The 19,553-nt window shown below is 42.9% G+C and overlaps 1 protein-coding gene across 1 annotated transcript in view; it reads left to right on the top strand.

Annotated features, from left to right (window-relative positions):
* The window catches only part of LOC126237011 (ubiquitin conjugation factor E4 B), a 313,737-nt gene that overhangs the window by 256,966 nt on the left and 37,218 nt on the right, over nt 1-19,553 (top strand). Inside the window, exon 19 of the mRNA XM_049946739.1 lies at nt 7,503-7,630. Within this exon, the coding sequence (XP_049802696.1) occupies nt 7,503-7,630 (128 nt within the window). The remainder of the gene's footprint in view (nt 1-7,502; nt 7,631-19,553) is intronic.

The following is a 19,553-nucleotide window of genomic DNA, read 5'->3' as shown; positions in this document are numbered from 1 at the left end:
AATGGCGTAAGGCAAGTAGTAGAAAGCAACGCCGATTTCAACTGGTGAAAGGCGCGTTCGCATTCCGTCGTCCAGACAAACGGAACACCTTTACGGCGTAAGCGATGAAGCGGAGCTGAAATGGAAGAGGCGTGGCGCACATAGCGATGATAATAGTTAATTTTTCCCAGCACACTCTGTAGCTGCTTCAAATTCTGCGGCGAAGGCAAGTCTTGTATGGCACGGAGGTGCTCGGGACTGGGATGTATGCCTTTGGCATTGATTACATGTCCCAGATAGGGTAAGCCACGAGCAAAAAACACACATTTGTCCTTCTGCAAGCGAAGACCATGTTGCCGCAAGATCTGAAATAATGTTCTGAGATTGGCTAAATGTTCTTCCGTCTTTCCGGAGATCACAATATCGTCCAGATAGTTTGCTGCAGTAGGGACCGACGCACAAACAGTTTGTAGATATTGCTGAAACAATGCAGGGGCGGATGCACACCCGAATGGCAGTCGTTTGAATCGGTACAAACCCAGATGCGTGTTAACCACCAAAACGCGCTGGGATTCTTCGTCCACCGGTATTTGCAAGTACGCATCTGCTAGGTCCAACTTCAAAAAATACTTACCCGGGCACAGTTTGTCAAAAAGATCTTCCGGGCGGGGTAAAGGAAAAGTTGCAATCACTAGTTGTGGGTTCACTGTTGCCTTGAAGTCCACACAAAGTCCCAATTTTCCGGAAGGTTTTGGCAAAATTACTAAGGGTGAGGCCCAGAGAGAAGCCGGCACATGTTCAATTACACCTTGTGATTCCAAATCATGTAACGTTCTTGCGACCTCATCACGCAATGTGTGGGGAACATTGCGCGCTCTGAAAAATTTCGGTTGTGCGTTGACTTTCAGTTCCAAATGTACTTTATAGTTCTTAGCGCAACCAAGGCCCGATGCAAAAATGTCTGCAAACTCTTCACATAGACGAGAAACACTGGCTGAAGGCACAGTCTGGTTCACTGATAGGACCTGATTGATTATAGACAAGGTAAACAACTGAAATAAATCTAAACCAAACAAGTTCACTGCAGAAGAAGAACGAAGGACGTAAAATGACACAAGTTTTGTTTGTCCCTTGTATGTTGCAAGAAGGCTGCACTGTCCTGACACAGGGAGCCCGTGACCTGAATATGTAGTTAGCTTAACATTTGCGGCATGCAACGGAGGTGTGCCCAGTTGTTTGTACGTGTCGTGATTGATCAGTGAAACTGCAGCTCCGGTATCGGGCTGGAATGCTATCACGTTGCCGTGAATGTCCAAGTCTACAAAAAGTTTATTGTCCTGTTGACGACAAGAGCGACTGTCTCGTGCAACGTGAACTGACACTGGCAGAGAATCACATGCGACTTGACGGGATTTCCGGCGATGTCGACGCACACTATTTGTGGGACGAACACTGTCACTGTTAGAGAGAGTAGCACTGGGCGGAGTGGAATGAACTACATGAATTTCCATGGGTGAAGGTTCACGAGCCTGAGTATTCTTGGTTCGATTCCGATTCCGACGCGAAGCAAAGGGCCTGGAATGGTTTGGAGCGTCCGATCGGAGCTTTTTCTGGCAAACACTCTGAACATGTCCTTTTTTATTACAGAAAAAACAAATAGCCTGGCGTGACGGGCAATTCTCACGTGAATGTCTAGTAGCACACCGGGGGCATGATTTTAGCACTGCATTTGCTTGCTTGCGCGGCACACGTGGCTGCGCGGACGGGCGCGAGGGCTGTTTACTGTTCCGTGCAGCGCGCCCGGCGGGCCGGTTAACGTGACACACGGCTGGTGAAGTTTCAAATGATTCCTGAGCTAAGTCAAGTGTGTCTTGCCGATCCGATATGTCCATCACTTGTTGAAAGGAGGGATTGACTAGTTTCAAAATCTGTTCCCTTATACGAACATCAGAAACGTTCTGTGCAATTGCATCACATACCATAGTATCTGAATAAGGGAGTCCACATTCACACTCAAAAGCACAATCCCTAGTAAGGCCTTGCAAGGTTGCAACCCACTCCCAATTAGTCTGACCGGCCGTACGTTTTGTACGAAGGAACGTATACCGTTTGGCAACTACATTGACTGATTCTTTGAAATATGCATCTAATGCAGACAAAATTTCTTCGTAGGACAGCGTTGCTACGTCGCGTCGGGGAAATAATTTCACTATCACACGGTACGTTTGGACGCCTATGGCGGAAAGGAGAAAAGGCTGTCGCTCATTACCTTGAATTCTGTAGGCGGCGAGATGGAATCCAAATTGGCGTGACCACTCCGTCCAGCTTTCCAGTGCAGCATCAAACGGACGAAAAGGTGGTGCAACAGTGTGTTGTGGCTGCGGTAGCGGTGGAGCGGCGGCCGCCGCATTGTTTTGCATTGCACGTTGACCCTGGACGAGCTGTCCAAGGGCATCCAATAAGGCCTGCGTCTGCTGATTCTGCAAGCGATAAAATTCACGGGGTTTGGAGGAAGCCAAAAGGCACGCGTTTAAGCTCACGCAGGCTGGCGTGAGGTCTGGAAATTGACAAGGAAATTAGAATGTAGAAAAACGGACGCAGATGGTGAAATACTTAACTTTAATCCATAATTGGTGAACATCGGTCTGACTGTACATGCATCCCAAGATAAATAACAAATGATAATGGCGCCTTGCTAGGTCGTAGCAAATGACGTAGCTGAAGGCTATGCTAACTATCGTCTCGGCAAATGAGAGCGTAATTTGTCAGTGAACCATTGCTAGCAAAGTCGGCTGTACAACTGGGGCGAGTGCTAGGAAGTCTCTCTAGACCTGCCGTGTGGCGGCGCTTGGTCTGCAATCACTGATAGTGGCGACACGCGGGTCCGACGTATACTACCGGACCGCGGCCGATTTAAAGGCTACCACCTAGCAAGTGTGGTGTCTGGCGGTGACACCACAGATTCTATTTCTGTTTTGTACATGAGGTAATTACACAGCATACACTGCACCAGTAAAACAAAAATTGTATTCATTTATCTGCCTACATTAGGCTAAAATTATTACCGTCTGATGTAGACAGTTACATTCGGGTATCATGATTTTGATCATCAAAGTTCTCTTGAGGCATATAAAAGGATTTAAAATACATACTGCATATTGTAAAAAGAATTCAATACCTTAAAGGTTCCAAATTGTAAATGTCTCTTCAGATGAAGTAGTGTGCTGGCAATAGCTGGACATGATTTCTTCATTTGCAGCAACAAACATTCCATACTTGCAGTAAATACACAGTTATTAAAAAAAAATTTGTTAGTTAATAAAAACCCGTACAGATTCATCTCTTTACAGTGTTATAAAATTATTCCAATTTAAAGGATAGATTTTGTATTCAGAGACATTGATATTTGTCCTTGACTTTTGCCTTAAAACAATTAATTTTATTTACGTATTCGAAACATATTCTGATACACCAAAAGTGTGTTCCATTAAGCATGTCCTTTCACTTGTGAATCATTTGTGAATGATTTATTGTGCTAGCATGCTCAAAGAGCACAGACAAATTGGAGGGAGTAAATATACAGGTTCTAAAGTGTTTGCCTCACAAGCTATGTCCAAAACATTCAGCACAGGGCTGGAGACCGGCACAAGTAATTCAACAGGCAGGATGTGATCATGGATGAAAGAATCCCAGCACAGACAGATGGTTTAGACAGTAACGACACAGCACTCAGCATGCATTGCATCAATCATGTCAGTATTAGTGAAAGGATTAAAGCAATTTATCCATCCATAACTCTTTTTGTTCACTAAGCCAATTACCATTGTACTGCAGTTGCGTTCTGTGAAGATTTCCTCTGATTTAGTCACTTGAGAGCACAGAAAAATTGTCTGCCCCATATCTTCCTTGGTGATTACAGAAATGATTTGGACTAACATAGCTAATGCACAATAACAACAGTGAGATTAAGGCCTGTCATTTTTGAGACAGTACTGTCAGCCTGTAGACCAGAAAAAAAAAAATTTACTTATTGATGTGCTCTCGTATATTTGTTTCTTTTAACAGGTTATCTTCACCTCTATCTCTCTTTATTTCATGCAGGAGTGCTGATGACCTCACCATTTAGCACTTTAAAACCATAACCACATCACATCAAGTGAATATTCCATTGAATTGAAAACAAATGTCTGGAGATTTTTAAAACTTTTGTTTTATCAAAATGAAAATCAATTTTACTGACTGAAAATCCATCACTATTCTATTTGTACAGAGTCACTCATTTGTAATTCCTTTTTAAAAAATTTGCCTTAAACCAGGGCCTGATAGAATTCTATAAGGTGTTCCCTACATCTGATGACGGCACACAAGGGGTCATGTTTGCCAGCCATCAGAGCCACACAGCTGGTCAAATGTGTCCTATGTCTCCCTGTGCGCCGTGAAAGAAGCAGTGGCAAAACTGAATTATTCCATCCCACAATGAGTGTTTATTTATGATTTAATTTGTAAGTGCGCACAGAGTCTGCCTGTATTGTCTGGTGGAGATTGTTTGAACAGAAGTTTCCAGGCATTTAAATTCCAAGTCATGAGGCAGAATACTAATGAGTAACGAAATTTTGTGAAATGGCAAGTGTCCATGACAAGAAGCATTAACAATAACATACCGTGCTCACATAACATCTTGATGTCATTGCATACCACCTGGAAATTTGCCTAAAAAGTCTCTTAGACATATTTCACTGCAAACACAATTTTCTTGCACGTCTGTACAAAGAGGTGCTAAGTTACTTAGGCTGAGGCCATAAAAAATAACAGTAGTGCAAGAACTTAAACCTGTTGATCCTGCACACACAGTTAGGTTTTGCGAATGGGTTTTACAACAAGTGCATGGCAGTGAAATGGATCCTTACATCATTCTGTTTTCACACAAAGCTTGGTTTCACTTACAAGAGTATGTTAATTCCAAAAACTGTTGACTTTTAAGTACTGATGGACTATGCTTCATGAGGAATCCCTTCATGATCACAGAATAGGAGTGGTGCACAGTGAGTGGTGACAGAATAATAGGTCCAATATATTTTTATGACACAGTTAACAGTGAAACAAATGTGCAAAACATTTTGCAACTGTTTTTTAATACATTGAGTGAAAAAGAACAAAGCTTCATATTTTTTCAAAAGGATTTGGCAAGAGCTCATACAGCCAAGGATTCTTCCCACACAAGTCATGATGTTTTCCATGACAGAGTTGTTAGCAACATTACGTGGCTCGTTTGAAGTTCTGATTTAACCCCTTGCAATTTCTATTTGTGAGGAGCAGTAAATAATAAAGGGTATGCAACAGATCTCTACACATTACAGGTACTCAAGGTTAATACCTGTGAGTCAGTTAATTCGATTTCTTAAAGAGAATTACATTGTTTGATGAATAACTTGTTGAGTAAATACCAGAAATTCTTGGGAAACAATGGCATACAGTTCCAGCATCTCCTTGCATGAGTGCAAAATGTACTTGCATATAGTTTAAATTTTGTAGCACAGTCATAGATGGATGACACTGCACCTGATTCACTGGGCAACGGAGCACTCGTTGCCCGCCGTCTTCTGTGGCTTGTACGTGTGGTCATGAGATAAATGGAATATCCTGTATTGCAGTAGTCATTGATGGGTTTACACTTCCCAATTGAAAGCTACATATATTTCACTAGCTTATCTCTTGTCTCCAGCTCTGTACTTCGTTTTACACTTATTATGCACAAGTCTCTGTTTTTACTGTGGCTGTTAGAGCATTTCACCATTCATGAATTGTGTACTAGGTACATATCTGTCCACTGCGTGATCAACTATTCTTTTAAATGGAGCTGTAGTTCCTCTACAGTCTCCTGCCCAGAAGTAAAAGTTTTGAGCTCCTCTTTGAAATGCGACATGACTGCCTCTTTATGTAACTTGCTAAATATGTCTATCTTCCTACTTGTTTTAGCTACCCTTTCTACTTGCGTCAATGTTTTAGTAATCATTGTTGTTACACTGCCACAACGTCACCGATACCAGTTTCAATACAGACACCCAAAAAGGTGTTAATCTATTTGTTGCCAGTAGATCTAATTTATTTTCATGAGTGGGCTCTTGAACTATTTTTATGATTTGGGAACATACATACTAGCGAACTGGGGTTTTCTCTAAAGAGTTCAGTTACATCAGGGGGTGGGAGAAATAGAACAGTCCAATTACAAATTTATGCCTACCCTTGACATTGGGGGTTGCCTGAACTACATATGCAGCATCAATTTATCTTGGTGGATACTCTACCTCCATTTTGCAGTATCATATCCCTTCAATATACACTTTGATTTACCCGAAAAATATCACTACTGTCAATTTCAGTTTTTAGCCAGTGTTCTGTGCCTGGTGTTGTATGAGCTCTGTCACATTTAGGAGTACTTCAAACTGTGACATTTGGTTGTGAATGATTCAGCAGTTGACCACTAGAATTTTAATACTCTCGCCCATGGGAGGCATTTCTTTGGCACTACATTGATACTTTGGGGTCTCCTACAACTATCATTTTCTGTAATGAATGTAAAGTTGCCTCCACACACACAGCTGTACCTGAGTAGCAATGTCTGAAGTGTAGTACACCCGATACATTTAGGGAGTGCTATAACTGAAGGGATAGGCAGAACAAAGCATTAACATACAAGACTGTATTTTGAGATATTGTATGTATTTGTTTTGTTAAATTCAAAGACAAGAGCATAAATAAAATAACAGAACAATCTATATAGAGACAAAAAATTCCAAGAAGTTACAGACTAACTCATTACAGAACCTTTGAAGTCTCTGTTTCCAGCCCTCTACTTGGCTCATAACTAGAGGACCCCGATCAGTTCTAGAACCAATGCTGCAGATTGTGAGCTTCGTTGAAACTCTGTGAGCAAGGTTGGTCTTCTCAAACCTTTCTGCCAATCACTGAAATGATTCAAGTAAGATCTTGTAATACAAACAACAAGCATCATTTGTTCCAGTCTGTACGACAATCTGCATTTGTCTGCACCTCATTTGTACAGTGACTGCCAGAACAGCCTGTCCCACAAGTTGAATGAGGCCCCAAGCATACACCCCCCCCCCCCCCCTCCGTCCCCCTGCTCACCATTAATTTATCATGAGCTTGTTATGACAACATCTTCCTCCCCATACCTGTAATTCTCAGGGATTTTTTGCCCCAAGTTTGAGTAGCCACCTTGTTCTTCTGTTTCTCAAAAGGATTAGTCCGAAAGTTAGCAGAGTTTTCAGTTTTGTTTGTAGATGATTCAATGCCTCTACTATTTGGACTGTTGTTAATTAGTTTGATTACTGGGTTGAGTTTTATTAATCACAGGAACTATGTTCTTAATAAAGTCAGCAAAATATCATCTGCACAGTACTGGTGAAATAGGATTGTCATCAGTAGTTTGTAAAAAATTAATCAATTCAAATTGAAACTATTTTTGCTAAAAACCTTATTGTATGATGTTCTCTTCATTACAGGCAAGAATTTGAAAGTTCGCAACCCAGAGAAGTATGGCTGGGAGCCGCGTTGGCTTCTTAGTCAATTAATTGATATATATCTCCATCTCAATTGCGACAGTTTTGCTGCTGCTTTAGCTGGTGATGAGGTAAAGTGTCTTTTTGTTTTGTTTTTTGACATAGCATTAAACAAAAGGAGCACATTCATAATTAGTAATGTGGTACAGTATATAAGTGACAATGTTAATTCATAAAAGTTAACACATTTGAGACTGGCCAGTTTTTTTCCTTTCTCTAAAATTGACTTAGTCTATTTATTCATGAAGATATTACTATAAAATGTTAGAAAAATCAGATATGCAACTTACTTTGCTGAGTAATAAAGAAAACTTGCACAACACATTTGTACATAATTTTCCTCAGTGTGTTATGTTTTGAAACACCCAGTCACAGCCAGGACATTTCTTTGCAACACCCATTTTCTTTCTGGCTCTGTCTTACATTAGCAGACACTCTGCACGCAGGTACCCAGTTTTTTAATAATTGGTTGTAAATTTTTTTTTTTTTTTTTTTTTTTTTTTTTTTTTTTTTTTTTTTTTAGCAAAATGTCTTCCACTAGATCTGCTAAGGCCAAAACTTGGAGAAGAAACAATTTCTTTACATTAGTTGGCTTGTGCCGCAAAAGAATCCCCTAGTTGTACAAGAAACTTGGAGAGAGTACATTTTGTTGTTTCATCATTGTTTTGTGTCCCCTGATAAAGCATGAAGCATGGATGCAGCAGTGATCTCTATTGCAACCTAATGAATGAACAATTTCTTTCACCATTTGAATCAATTTTTTTTTTTTTTTTTTTTAATCATTAGTAAGCGATTATTTAGTCTGATTTATTCTTTCCTGCTTCAAATGCTATGCTCCAAAACAACATCGAGTTGACAAACTACTATTTGCGAAATAGTGTAGCATGTCAAGAACATCAGAACGTCTTCTATGTCCTACATTTAAGGCAGAGCGGATGTTCCCTTCTTGCAAAAATCGCTTGTACATTTTGGATTCTTTGCTTGACAACCATGTATTTTAAATGATATTTTCTGTCAGTCGTGAGAGTGCCTACTACCTTCATATTGCAATCCTGTTCATAATAAAGTACAACAGATGACACTCAATAGCAATACATGTACATTATAACAGTCACTTCTTACCCAGAATTAGTGTTTCCCTACTGTTATTAACTTTGTTCATCACTCTCTTCAAATTTTCTATGTTCATTACGTTGACACATTCCCACCATTTACACGTCATGAAAAAACACTCATAGAGGAGGGGAAAAACCATTGTAGTTGACAAAATAAAATGGTGCTGTTTCTTGAGCCCTAGGCTCCCTAGTCCTGAATCAGTAGAAGTGATTAAAAGTTGTAACAACTAATTTTGCTGCTAGTGCTTTGTCTTCTGCCTCTGCTAACCAATTACTGTATTCTGTTGAGCGTTCTGAGGTCGAATTATTTGTGTTAAGTGAAAATAAATTGTTTTTTTGCCACTGTTTTAATGCGGAGAGGGACAAGAAAAAGTAAACCTCTTCAAAAAAGATGAGGTTCATTGGGAGTTGTATAAGATTTGTACAGAGTTTAGGATACCTGTGTTCATGCTGAATATGGTTATTGAAAACAAAAACAATGTCTAGGAAAGTGCAAATAAAAGTGGCCCAAATTCCCAAAAAAAAGCTAGTTACTCCAAATATGAGGAACCGGGAACATCTGCAAAGATCTGGTTCAAGAGATCACATGCACATGATACGCCACTGAAGGGCACAATGTTACGTGAAAATGGCCATGTGCTTCGTAATGAGATTTCTCCACAAATAATGGCTGGACTGATGGATGTAAGAAGTGATGTAATGTGTTTTAAGAAACTGTATGTGGTTAAGGAAATAGCTAATTTACAGAAACTGTTAGTGAATGCCTGAGTAGTAGATTAAAAGAACATACACATCCTCAATAATGTAAGGACAACATCAATATTGATAAAATCAGTCTTTTTGTCAGTATCCTTCCAGATAAGATACTTGTCTTTAAGGGTGAAAACTGCCAGGGACCGAGCGAGGTGGCGCAGTGGTTAGACACTGGACTCGCATTCGGGAGGATGACGGTTCAATCCCGCGTCCGGCCATCCCTAAATCACTCCAGGCAAATCCCAGGATGAGACCGATGACCACGCTGTCTGGTCTCCTTCCTCAAACAAACAAACCAAACTAAACTGCCATGGAAGGAAACACAGTGTTCACCCCTACAGTCATGTAAGTTACCAGTGCTGAAAGACTTCAAGAGATTGAGGCCATTGTGATTGGTAAATCAAAGAAACCAAGGTTTTAAAAATGTGGAAGCATTACCCACCAACTTCAATGCCAATTACAAAGTACGGATGATTTCAGAGCTTTTAAAAAAATCATTTGTCTAGCCTTCATGCAAAAATGGAAACTTATGACGTGAAGATTCTCCTCTTTGTAGGTTGGTGCCCCACAGTCCTAAAAATGTCAATTTACAAAATGTGCAGTTGAGTTATTGCCAACAACCTGCACAAAGAAATTGCAGCCCTTCAAATGGATCATGATTCATTCTATCAAGACATTTTACAGAGAAATCATTGTACACATAGTATTAATTTAATAGAGACTGGAAAGAAATTGGACTTTTGTAAAGTATCGCTACTTGACACACTGTGTTGTGTAACAGAGGCCACGACAGAGGTTATTTAGCTCATCTTCAACTGCTTCCAAACAGATGAATGAAATACCTGGCTTCTTTGCCTCTTTCCCTGCAAGTACCTCCCTCCTACATAAATATCCCGTGTAAGCACCACAAGGTACAGACAGTTTTATGCCGTACTTACCTGTTTGATATTCATATACTAGCAAAAATGAATTTGTCCTTGAGAACCACAGATATCTCCATCAACTGCAAATATCTTCAGTCAACAAGTGATGGAGAAGACTCAGAATTCAAATGATTGAACATTCTGGCGAATTTTGAAAAGTCGATTGTGGTTATGCTGGATACACAGAATGTATTTGTTAGTGTTCCTGAAGTTCAGTGTTAAAATTTCTTCGAACTTTTCGTGGTTCATAATGGTTGCAGGAACTATGAAAGATTTATCCTTTTGATCAGTAGTCAGTGATTTTTGGCATTTTCACAAGATAAATATGAATAATTATGAAGAAGAACGAATAAATATTCTCAGCTTTTGTCATAGTGAACTTCCCCAAATACTATTCGCTTTTCTGAATCCTTTGTCTTCTTTGTATTACTGTTATTGGCCCTACAGAACAAGTAGGCTCAGTTTTTATATATTTTTCAAAAATTATTTCCACTGGCGCACATTATCAGAAACAATACATTGGTGCAGAATGAAGTATTGCCTTCACACGGCAATTTCCAGTAAATGGTGTACAGGAGCAGGGTAATTAGCTTGATACCATGCAAATCACTAATCTGCTCTCTTGGGTCTCTTTAACAGTAACACCAGTGAAGTTGATTGTTCAGGAGATTCTTCAGAGTCATTTTCCTCATCTACAATCAAATTATTATAAATTTTACAACTATAATTATCTTATATATGTTACTTCAGCCAATACATCCTTGCAAAACTTACACTACAATACTTCTAGGTGTATGAACCCCAGGACAACCAGCAAAAATGCTGGAATTTTTTTATCCAGAAGAAATTCAAGGAAACCTGGAAATCATTTAGAATTCTGGGAATTTTTCATTGTTGCAGTTTTCAGTTAAATTTTTGTTATTTTGACTGGTAAGAACTGATACTCTATGAAAGAATTTTACTTACGTCTGCTACTGCAGAATACTACTGCAGCAGTAAAATATAAACGGGAGAATAATGCCGAAATACAACTTCAGTTTCAAACAAAATGTGGCATTTACTACAGTAAGGCACAGTGCACACACAAATGTCTGCCGACAGCAAAATGCGTCAAAGACTATGTAATACTTTGTAACAACAAACTGTTTTCAATGTGTCCTTTTCATGGGACTTGCTTCAGTGAGCATGATGTCGCAATTGTTTGCATTTGTAGTAGGTCATGGGAAAACATTGCAACTGTTGGTTTGAGAAGCGTTACTTACAAAGTAAATTTCCTTTTATGTGGGATGAATTATGTTACATGTGAGAATGTGGGATGAATTTCATAAATCATGGAGTGTTAGACTCTCATTCAAAGCCTAATTCTGAAGACGAGCCACTGTTAAAAATTTTGAGCTCAGAAGGCCAGCCATTTATGCCATTATTAAAAATTTTACAAGCACATTTTAAATAGTAACACACACTAAAAGAGACCAAGTTTCAAGGTTAGTTTTTCATATTTATTTTAGTTCTTTCATAGATTACAAACTGTGTAGTAAAGATGGCAAAAGGTATAATTCTTCTTTTTAAAAAAATGTGAAATGAGTTCTTGAGCAATTTAACATATAATTGACTTTTCTATAGAAAAGTCAGAAGTGTTCAATGGAACATGTATTCAGCCTGCCTACGAAACATTTGCACAGCAGTGAAATTTATTATCATGCTTGTGAGAAATATTCACCTGCTGCAATTTAAGCTGTGTCCTTAGGACCCTGCCTAACCATACCATTGGAAAGAACAGCAAAAAAATTTTGACAACTGATATATGTGAAAGCTTAGCTTTTCTCGCAGCTGTGCTGTATGTATGTTAATTTAAACCACTAATTTTTTGCTTTTTGTGTGTTCATGCTGCTTAACAATGATATTGCTATTGGCTGATTACATCTGCTGTCCTATGCTCTGAATATCTGCTGTCATTGGCTGGCATGATCACATTACATGAGCTAAGATTGACTGACAAAAGCGCATCACAATCTCAATTTCAGTGCTTCAGAAGCTACTGTGCTGTATTTGGTGGAATTACTGTTCATACTTTCATAATATGAAAATATGCAGTGTAAATGCTGCTGCGTATGAAGACCTTTCCAAAATGCGTTGTTTTTTTGCTGCATTTTGTTTCCTAAAGTGCTGGAAGTTCTATGCCAATGTATAAAATCTTCGCCATTGAAATGATTGATAACTTTTACGGCAACAAGGGAAAGTATAATGTCAGTTAACACAGGGTATAGTGTGTTTTCACCCAGGAAAAAGTTTATTTTAAACAGGGAAATCCGAGAAAAACCCATGAATTTCTTTTTCTTGTCTGCTTATATACCCTGTTCTTGTCGCTGTTATTCAATCAAGCATTCAGCAGTATAGAAACTTGAATCCATACTAGAATCCTCCTCCTCTCCTTTTGAATCAGAATCATTGAGTACTTCTTCTTGGGCATTGAAAACATCACTATCATTGAATTCCCCCCCCCCCCCCCCTCACCTCCCTCCATGGGGCCCACAGTACCTATTGTGGGTTCATATTTTGGCACGCATGGGCCTCCGAACTATTGCAGTCTCCTTCCTTTTTCCAGACTGCATTACTGTCCCTGTCCCTGTTCCTCTCCTTCCTTGTCCTTGCTCCTTTCTCCCTGCCCCCACCTTTCCCTCTTGGTGTGTTTCTTTATATTGACCTGACTACCCTCCCAGATTTGTTTTGGTATGTGCTGTTGTTTAGTTTGCTTTTTCCATCTCCTTTTTGGCGTTTTTGGTCCCCCTGGGGTGTGACCTCCATTTCCAGCGTTTTCCGTTCAATGTGAACCATTTGGGGATGAACTCCCAACCTAGTTTCCATGGTGCAGGCTCCTTTCCCCCTTGCACTCTGGCCCCCTTCTTGCTGGGTCACCAGCATGGTAACCAGTCCATGTGGTGAGGCTGTTAAGTACCCACTTGGCTGAGCCCCCTGGCAACACGTGGATCACACTGCTAGTACCTGAGCTGTTAACACCTCATGTATGCCAAGGAGTCGATGCTCATCACTTTGGGGCATCAGAACTCCCGACAATGGCCGCCGTGCCAAATGGCCCTTGCTGTGGCTGGTTGGCACCCATGGGGCGAGCCCCTGGTCGGAGGGGGTGGTACTAGGGTGGACGCCTTGCACATGAAACAACAAAAGCTTCAACATCCTGGCCATTCTGTGGCCATGTCTAAGAGTGATAGAAGACATGACACTCCTCCTTCTGATCCTTCAGCCTTCACCTCTTTGGCCACCCCCTGGGAAGAGGGTCAAGCTTGCCGGCTTGGGTTGAAATCTTTCCTTCAGTACCTGGTTTGTACCAGGACAGATAGCAAAAGTTTTGCCATGACCAAGCCTTTGTTTTTCAGGGAGATGATTGAAGATAAGTATGGCGAAGAGGAATCCATGAGTAAAATGTGGTCTGGTTCTTTGCTCATAAAGGCACCTTCAGCTGCCCCATCTGAAGCCCTACGTGTTTGTGACCATCTCGGTAACATCCCAGTCTCCGTTGCACCACACCAATCTTTGAACTCGGTACAGGACATAATTTTCTACCAGGATCTTCTTCTCCAAACTGACGAGGAGCTCCGTGCAAACCTTGAGTGGTGAGGAGTCCGATTTATCTGCCGTGTACAGTAAGGCCCTAAAAACAATCGCACCGAGACAGGCACCTTTATCCTGGCCTTCAAGGTGGTACCCTCCCAGAGAAGGTAAAGGTGATGGTGTATCAGTGTGATGTAAAACGTTACATTCCACCACCAGTGAGATACTTTAAATGCTTACGGTGTGGACACGTCTTCCCGCTGCACAAATGAACCCCTCTGCGGTGACTGTGGGCACCCCCTCCACAAATGGAGTGCCTGTGCTCCCCCGCCAGTATGCGTAAATTGTAATGCACATCATCCTCCACGTTCGCCAGCATGCCCGGTGTATGTGAAAGAACACGGATTCAAGAGTAAAAGACCTTAGCTTGACTTACCTACACCGAGGCTTGTCTAAAGTATGAGTGGCTCATCCCATGCCTATAGCTTCTACTTTTGCTTCAGTTACGCCCATTCCCCCTCCTACTCCCTCCTCTTCCCAGCCCTACCCCATTCGCCCCACACCTTCTGCCTCACCCACACTCTCCCAGTCCCCCTCCCTCTCCCCCTCTCCACCACTGTCCATACCCACCCCTTCGGGTGCTGCTCCCCCTCCCTTGCCGAAGAAGTGCTCCCCTTCTTCGGCAGCCACCAGTACTGGAGCTCCCTCCCGGGACTCCTCTTCCCGGCACCGCCCTGAAAGGCGATCTGCAGCTTCACATCGGCCACACGATCCGCGGCCAGTGGGCACCAAGATTGCCAGGTGTAATTCCATGCCCGACCTCACTGCAGTCTACCCTTCTCTTCCTTCACAAGAGAAGAAGAAACACAAGAACAAGGGCAAGGCCCCTCTGGTACCCCCTGAGGCGCCGCCTTTCCCTCCTCCAGCCAATGAACCAACAGAGTCTGACTCCATCTATATGGACATTACCCAATCCGTATCGGTGACGGATGGCAACTCGGCGGCGTGACTGGCTGCGGTCTGTTCGCTACCCATTTGGACTCCAACTTGAGGATCTTCCAGTGGATTTGTACTGGCTATTTGTGTCACATCCCGGAGTTGCAGCCTCTTCTTTCATCCTACTCACCTGCTTGCATTGCTCACCAGGAGACCCATTTTGTCAATTTTTACTCACCCACCCTTCGTGGGTACCACGCTTTCTGTCGAAACCGAACTGGTCCCTTGCGGGCTTCTTGGTGGTGTTTGCACCTTGTTCTGCAAGGACATTGTTAGTAAATGGGTTCCTCTTCATACCACTCTGGAAGCAATTGCTGTCAGTGTTCATCTGGCCACTCCACTCACAATCTCTAATCTCTACCTCCCGTCTGACAGGCTGCCCACGTGCCTTGCCCTAACCACCCTTCTTCAACAACTCCCTTCTCCCTTCCTGCTTCTAGGGAACTTTAATGCCCACAACCCTCTTTGGGATAGTCACATGACTACTGCCCTGGGCAGGATAGTTGAAGCTGTTCTGGCAGGGCTTGACCTCTGTCTCCTAAACACCACCGCTCCCACAAACTTTATGTGTAGCACACGGCACCTTCTCTGCCACTGACCTCTCCATCTGCAGTCCCAGCCTTCTTCCCTCCATTCAGTGGGGTGTCCATGATGAATTGTGTGACAGCGATCATTACCCGATTGTTTTGACCTTCCTTCAGTATATCTCACTCCGTCACCCTCCCAGGTGGGCCTTCTCCAAAGCTGATTGGGGTGCCTTCTTCTCTGCTACCATCCCCCCTGTACTACCACACAGTAGTATTGGTGAGTCTGCACAGACTTTGACTGCTGCCATTCTTTCCACAGCTGTTTCGGCAATCCCTTCTTCCTCAGGTTCCCCCTGTTGGAAGATGGTCCCTTGGTGTACTTCGGAAATTGCTGTGTCCATAAAAGACCGCCACCATGCTCTTCAATGCTTCAAGCGGCACCCTTCTACTGCTCTCCTTCTGGTCTTTAAACGATTCCACACCTGGGCCCTTTACCTAATCAAATTTCAGAAACGGATTTGCTAGGAACGATATGTGGCTGCCATTGGACTGCACACCCTCTCTTCACAAGTCTGGGTGAAACTTAGGCGAATTTTTGACCATCGTCCTTCCACTGGTGCTGCAGGAATTTCTGTGCATGGTGTTGTTCTTACTCATCCGAACTTTGTCGCAGAGCATTTCACTCAACACTTTGCACAAGCCTCTGCATCGACTCAGTATCCACCCACGTTCCTCCTCCTGAAAGAGCACTCAGAACGACTGCCTTTGACTTTCGGTCCTCGCTGCTTGGAGCCTTATAATGCCCCATTTATTGAGTGGGAATTCACCAACGCCCTTGCCCTTTGTCCTGACATGGCTCCTGGACCGGATTGGATACATAACCAAATGCTCCAACACTTACCAGTGGCTGCAACTGTTGTATACTGACCCTTTTCAACCATCTGTGGAGTGAGGGGGTATTTCCTACCCAGTGGCAGGAAAGCATTGTTTTTCTGGTGTTGAAGCATGGGAAGCCACCTCTTCAGTTGGATAGGTACCATCCCATTAGCCTTACCAACACCCTCTGCAAGGTCCTTGAATGCCTGGTGAGTGGGCGGCTGTTTTGGATCCGTGAATCCTGCGACCTTTTGTCATCGACTCAATGTGGTTTTCACTGTGGCCACTCTATGATGAATAACTTGATCCACCTGGAGTCTGCTATCCAGTCAGCTTTTGTCCATTGGCAACACCTCATTGCAGTCTTCTTTGACCTGCATAAAGCCTATGACACCACTTGGCTCTACCACATCCTCGCCACCCTTCACGAATCGGGCCTTCATGGCGCTCTGCCCGTTTTTATCCGTAACTTTCTTTCTTGTTGCTCTTTCCGGGTCCAAGTTGGTTCCTCCTACAGTACTTCCCATCGGCAAGAAAATGTTGTTCCACAGTGTTCCGTGCTGAGCGTCCCTCTCTTTCTAATCGCCATTAATGGACTGTTGGCAGCTGCTGGGATGACAGTGTCCCCCTCTTTGTATGCTGACGATTTTTGTATGTACATCGCTTCCTCCTTCATGGGCGCTGCAGAACGCCGTCTACAGGGGGCAATCTACCATGCGCAATCTTGGGCTCTCTCCCATGGCTTTCAGTTTTTGGTGGCCAAGTCATGTGTCATGCATTTCTGCCATCACCGTACAGTTCATCCCCATCCAGACCTGTTCCTCGATGGACAATCCATGGACAATCCCTCAAGGTGGTGGACACCCATCACGTCTTGGGTCTGGTCTTCGATGCCTGGTTGCCATGGCTCCCTAATCTTCGCCAGCTGAAGAGGACATGCTGGTTACATCTCAGTGTTCTTAGATGTCTGTGCAATACCACCTGGGGTGCAGACCACTCTATTCTCCTGAGATTGTACAAAGCGCTGGTCCAGTCTTGTTTAGACTACGGGAGTCCTGTCTATGGTCCTGAGTCACCTTCGACATTGCAGATACTAGACCCCATCCACCATTGTGCGGTACAACTTGTGACTGGTGCCTTCCGGACTAGCCCCGTGATTAGCCTTCTTGTAGAGGCGGGGATTCCACTGCTGCGAGTTTTGCGCCAGCACAGTTGATATCTTACGCGCTCTACATTCGCTGCACCTCAAAGCACCCTAATTATGGTCTCCTTCATCCAGACACGGAGATCAACCTACCACGGCGGCGGCCATGATGTGGGCTTACCATGGCTGCTCGCATTCAGTCGTTCTTTTCTGAGCTCCAGCACTTCCCTTTACACCTTTTTTCTCTGCTCACGCATGTACCCCTCTGTGGTGCATCTCTCGGCCACAGCTCTGTCTTAATCTCTCCATCAATTCAAAGGATTCTACCCCTCCAGAGGCCACCAATTCTGCTGTCTCCTCAGTTCATTCCAGGGTTCAGAAGTGATTTATACTGATGGCTCCATGGTTGCTGGTCACACTGGTTATGCGTACACCTATGCGAGCCACACGAAACTTAATTCCTTACCAGATGGCTGTAGTGTTTTTACTGCAGAATTAGTAGCCATCTTGCGTGCACTGGACCATGTCCACTTCTGCTCAGGACTGTCCTTCACTATCTGTAGTGCTCCTTGAGCAGTTTTCAACGTGGATGTGCTGTGGTTTTCAGCTGGACCCCAGGCCATGTTGGGATCACTGGCAATGAACTTGCTGATTGACTGGCTAAATTGGCTACTAACGGGCCGCCGTCTCTTGCTATTGGCATTTCGGAAATAGACCTTCGCTCGGCATTATGTCGTGAGGTTTTGGGACTTTGAAATGCAGAATGGCACACCCTTTCTTCATCAAACTAGCTCAGGGCGATAAAGGCTTCTACAGCTATGTGGCAGTCCTCCTTATGGGCCTCTCGTAAAGCCTCTGTTGTCCTGTGTCAACTTCGTATCGGCCATACTTGGCTGACTCAGTTATCTCCTCCATTGTGAGGACCCCCCTCTCTGTCATTGTGGATCAATGTTGACTGTGGTTCACCTCTTACTGAACTGTCCAGACTTTTAGCTTTCCTGATTCGCTACCCCTGGTGTTAGCTGACAATGCCTCAGCGGCTGATCTAGTTTTACGATTTCTTCATGATGGTGGTTTTTATTGCTTTAATTAAGGTTGGGACTTTCAACCTTACCGGTGGATGGAAGGAATGGCAGGCCGTCTTGCTCCCCCCTTCGCTCCAATTTGACTGGCTTCAATTGGGCTTGGTGGTCCATCCCCGCCCTCTGCCTTTCCACTCATTTCTTTATGGGGTCTGTTTTATCTTGAGAGTTTATCTTGACTACCTGTGCTTCTTCCTTCATGCCCCTGTCATTAGTCACTTTCTTTCCCTCCTCTCTTCTTCCGCCTTCTTCCATTCTTCTGTGTCAATAATTTGTAAATGGCTCTTGTAGTTTCCTCTTATAGTGTGAGGTTTTATCAGTTTTAGTTATTCCAAAGTCAGAGGGATTGATGACCGCGTAGTTTGGTCCATTTCTCCAATCCAACCAACCAACGATTGAATTTTTCCAGCTCAGAGTTTCTGCAGGCCATGAAAAGTGAACCCGATAATGCACAAATAGCCAGTAGCGTAGGACCTAGAGCAGGGTAGCAGTAAACGAAGTAGTCTTTGGTATAACAAATAGTTCAGAATCCAGTAACTAGGTAGCAATACAGACATTCTGCCTTATGTGTTTGAGTTAATTCCCAACAGAGAGCATGAAATGGTGTGTCAGGTATAAATTTTTATGCTCATAGTGAAGCACTCTCAGTTGCTGTCTATTCTGACAAACTGCTGCCACCCATGCCCTGTCTGGGTGTTGTCCACAACATATTTGTTAATACCCAGTTTTGATAATTACCACCAACTTCACTTACGAACACTACTGTAGACTTACTGCAGCAGTAATACACCAGAAATTCGTGCACAACCATGCAGAATCAAGTGATAGAGTAGTGATTATGGCTTCATCTGTAGTAGTATCATATGTTAAAACAGTCTTCTATATTGGTAGAGAAAATAGGGCTGTAGTTTCATTCATTCAGTTCATAGGTTCTCCATAACAGCCTTCTCTGTTACACCTTTCCCAGTGGGGCTTGGAAGATGGCATCTACACAAACTCAAGTTTATG

The sequence above is a fragment of the Schistocerca nitens genome, chromosome 2 (genome assembly GCF_023898315.1).
Source record: "Schistocerca nitens isolate TAMUIC-IGC-003100 chromosome 2, iqSchNite1.1, whole genome shotgun sequence".
NCBI lineage: Eukaryota > Metazoa > Arthropoda > Insecta > Orthoptera > Acrididae > Schistocerca > Schistocerca nitens.
Note: the sequence above shows the minus strand (reverse complement) of the source record. Positions and strands in the feature narration are given on the sequence as shown.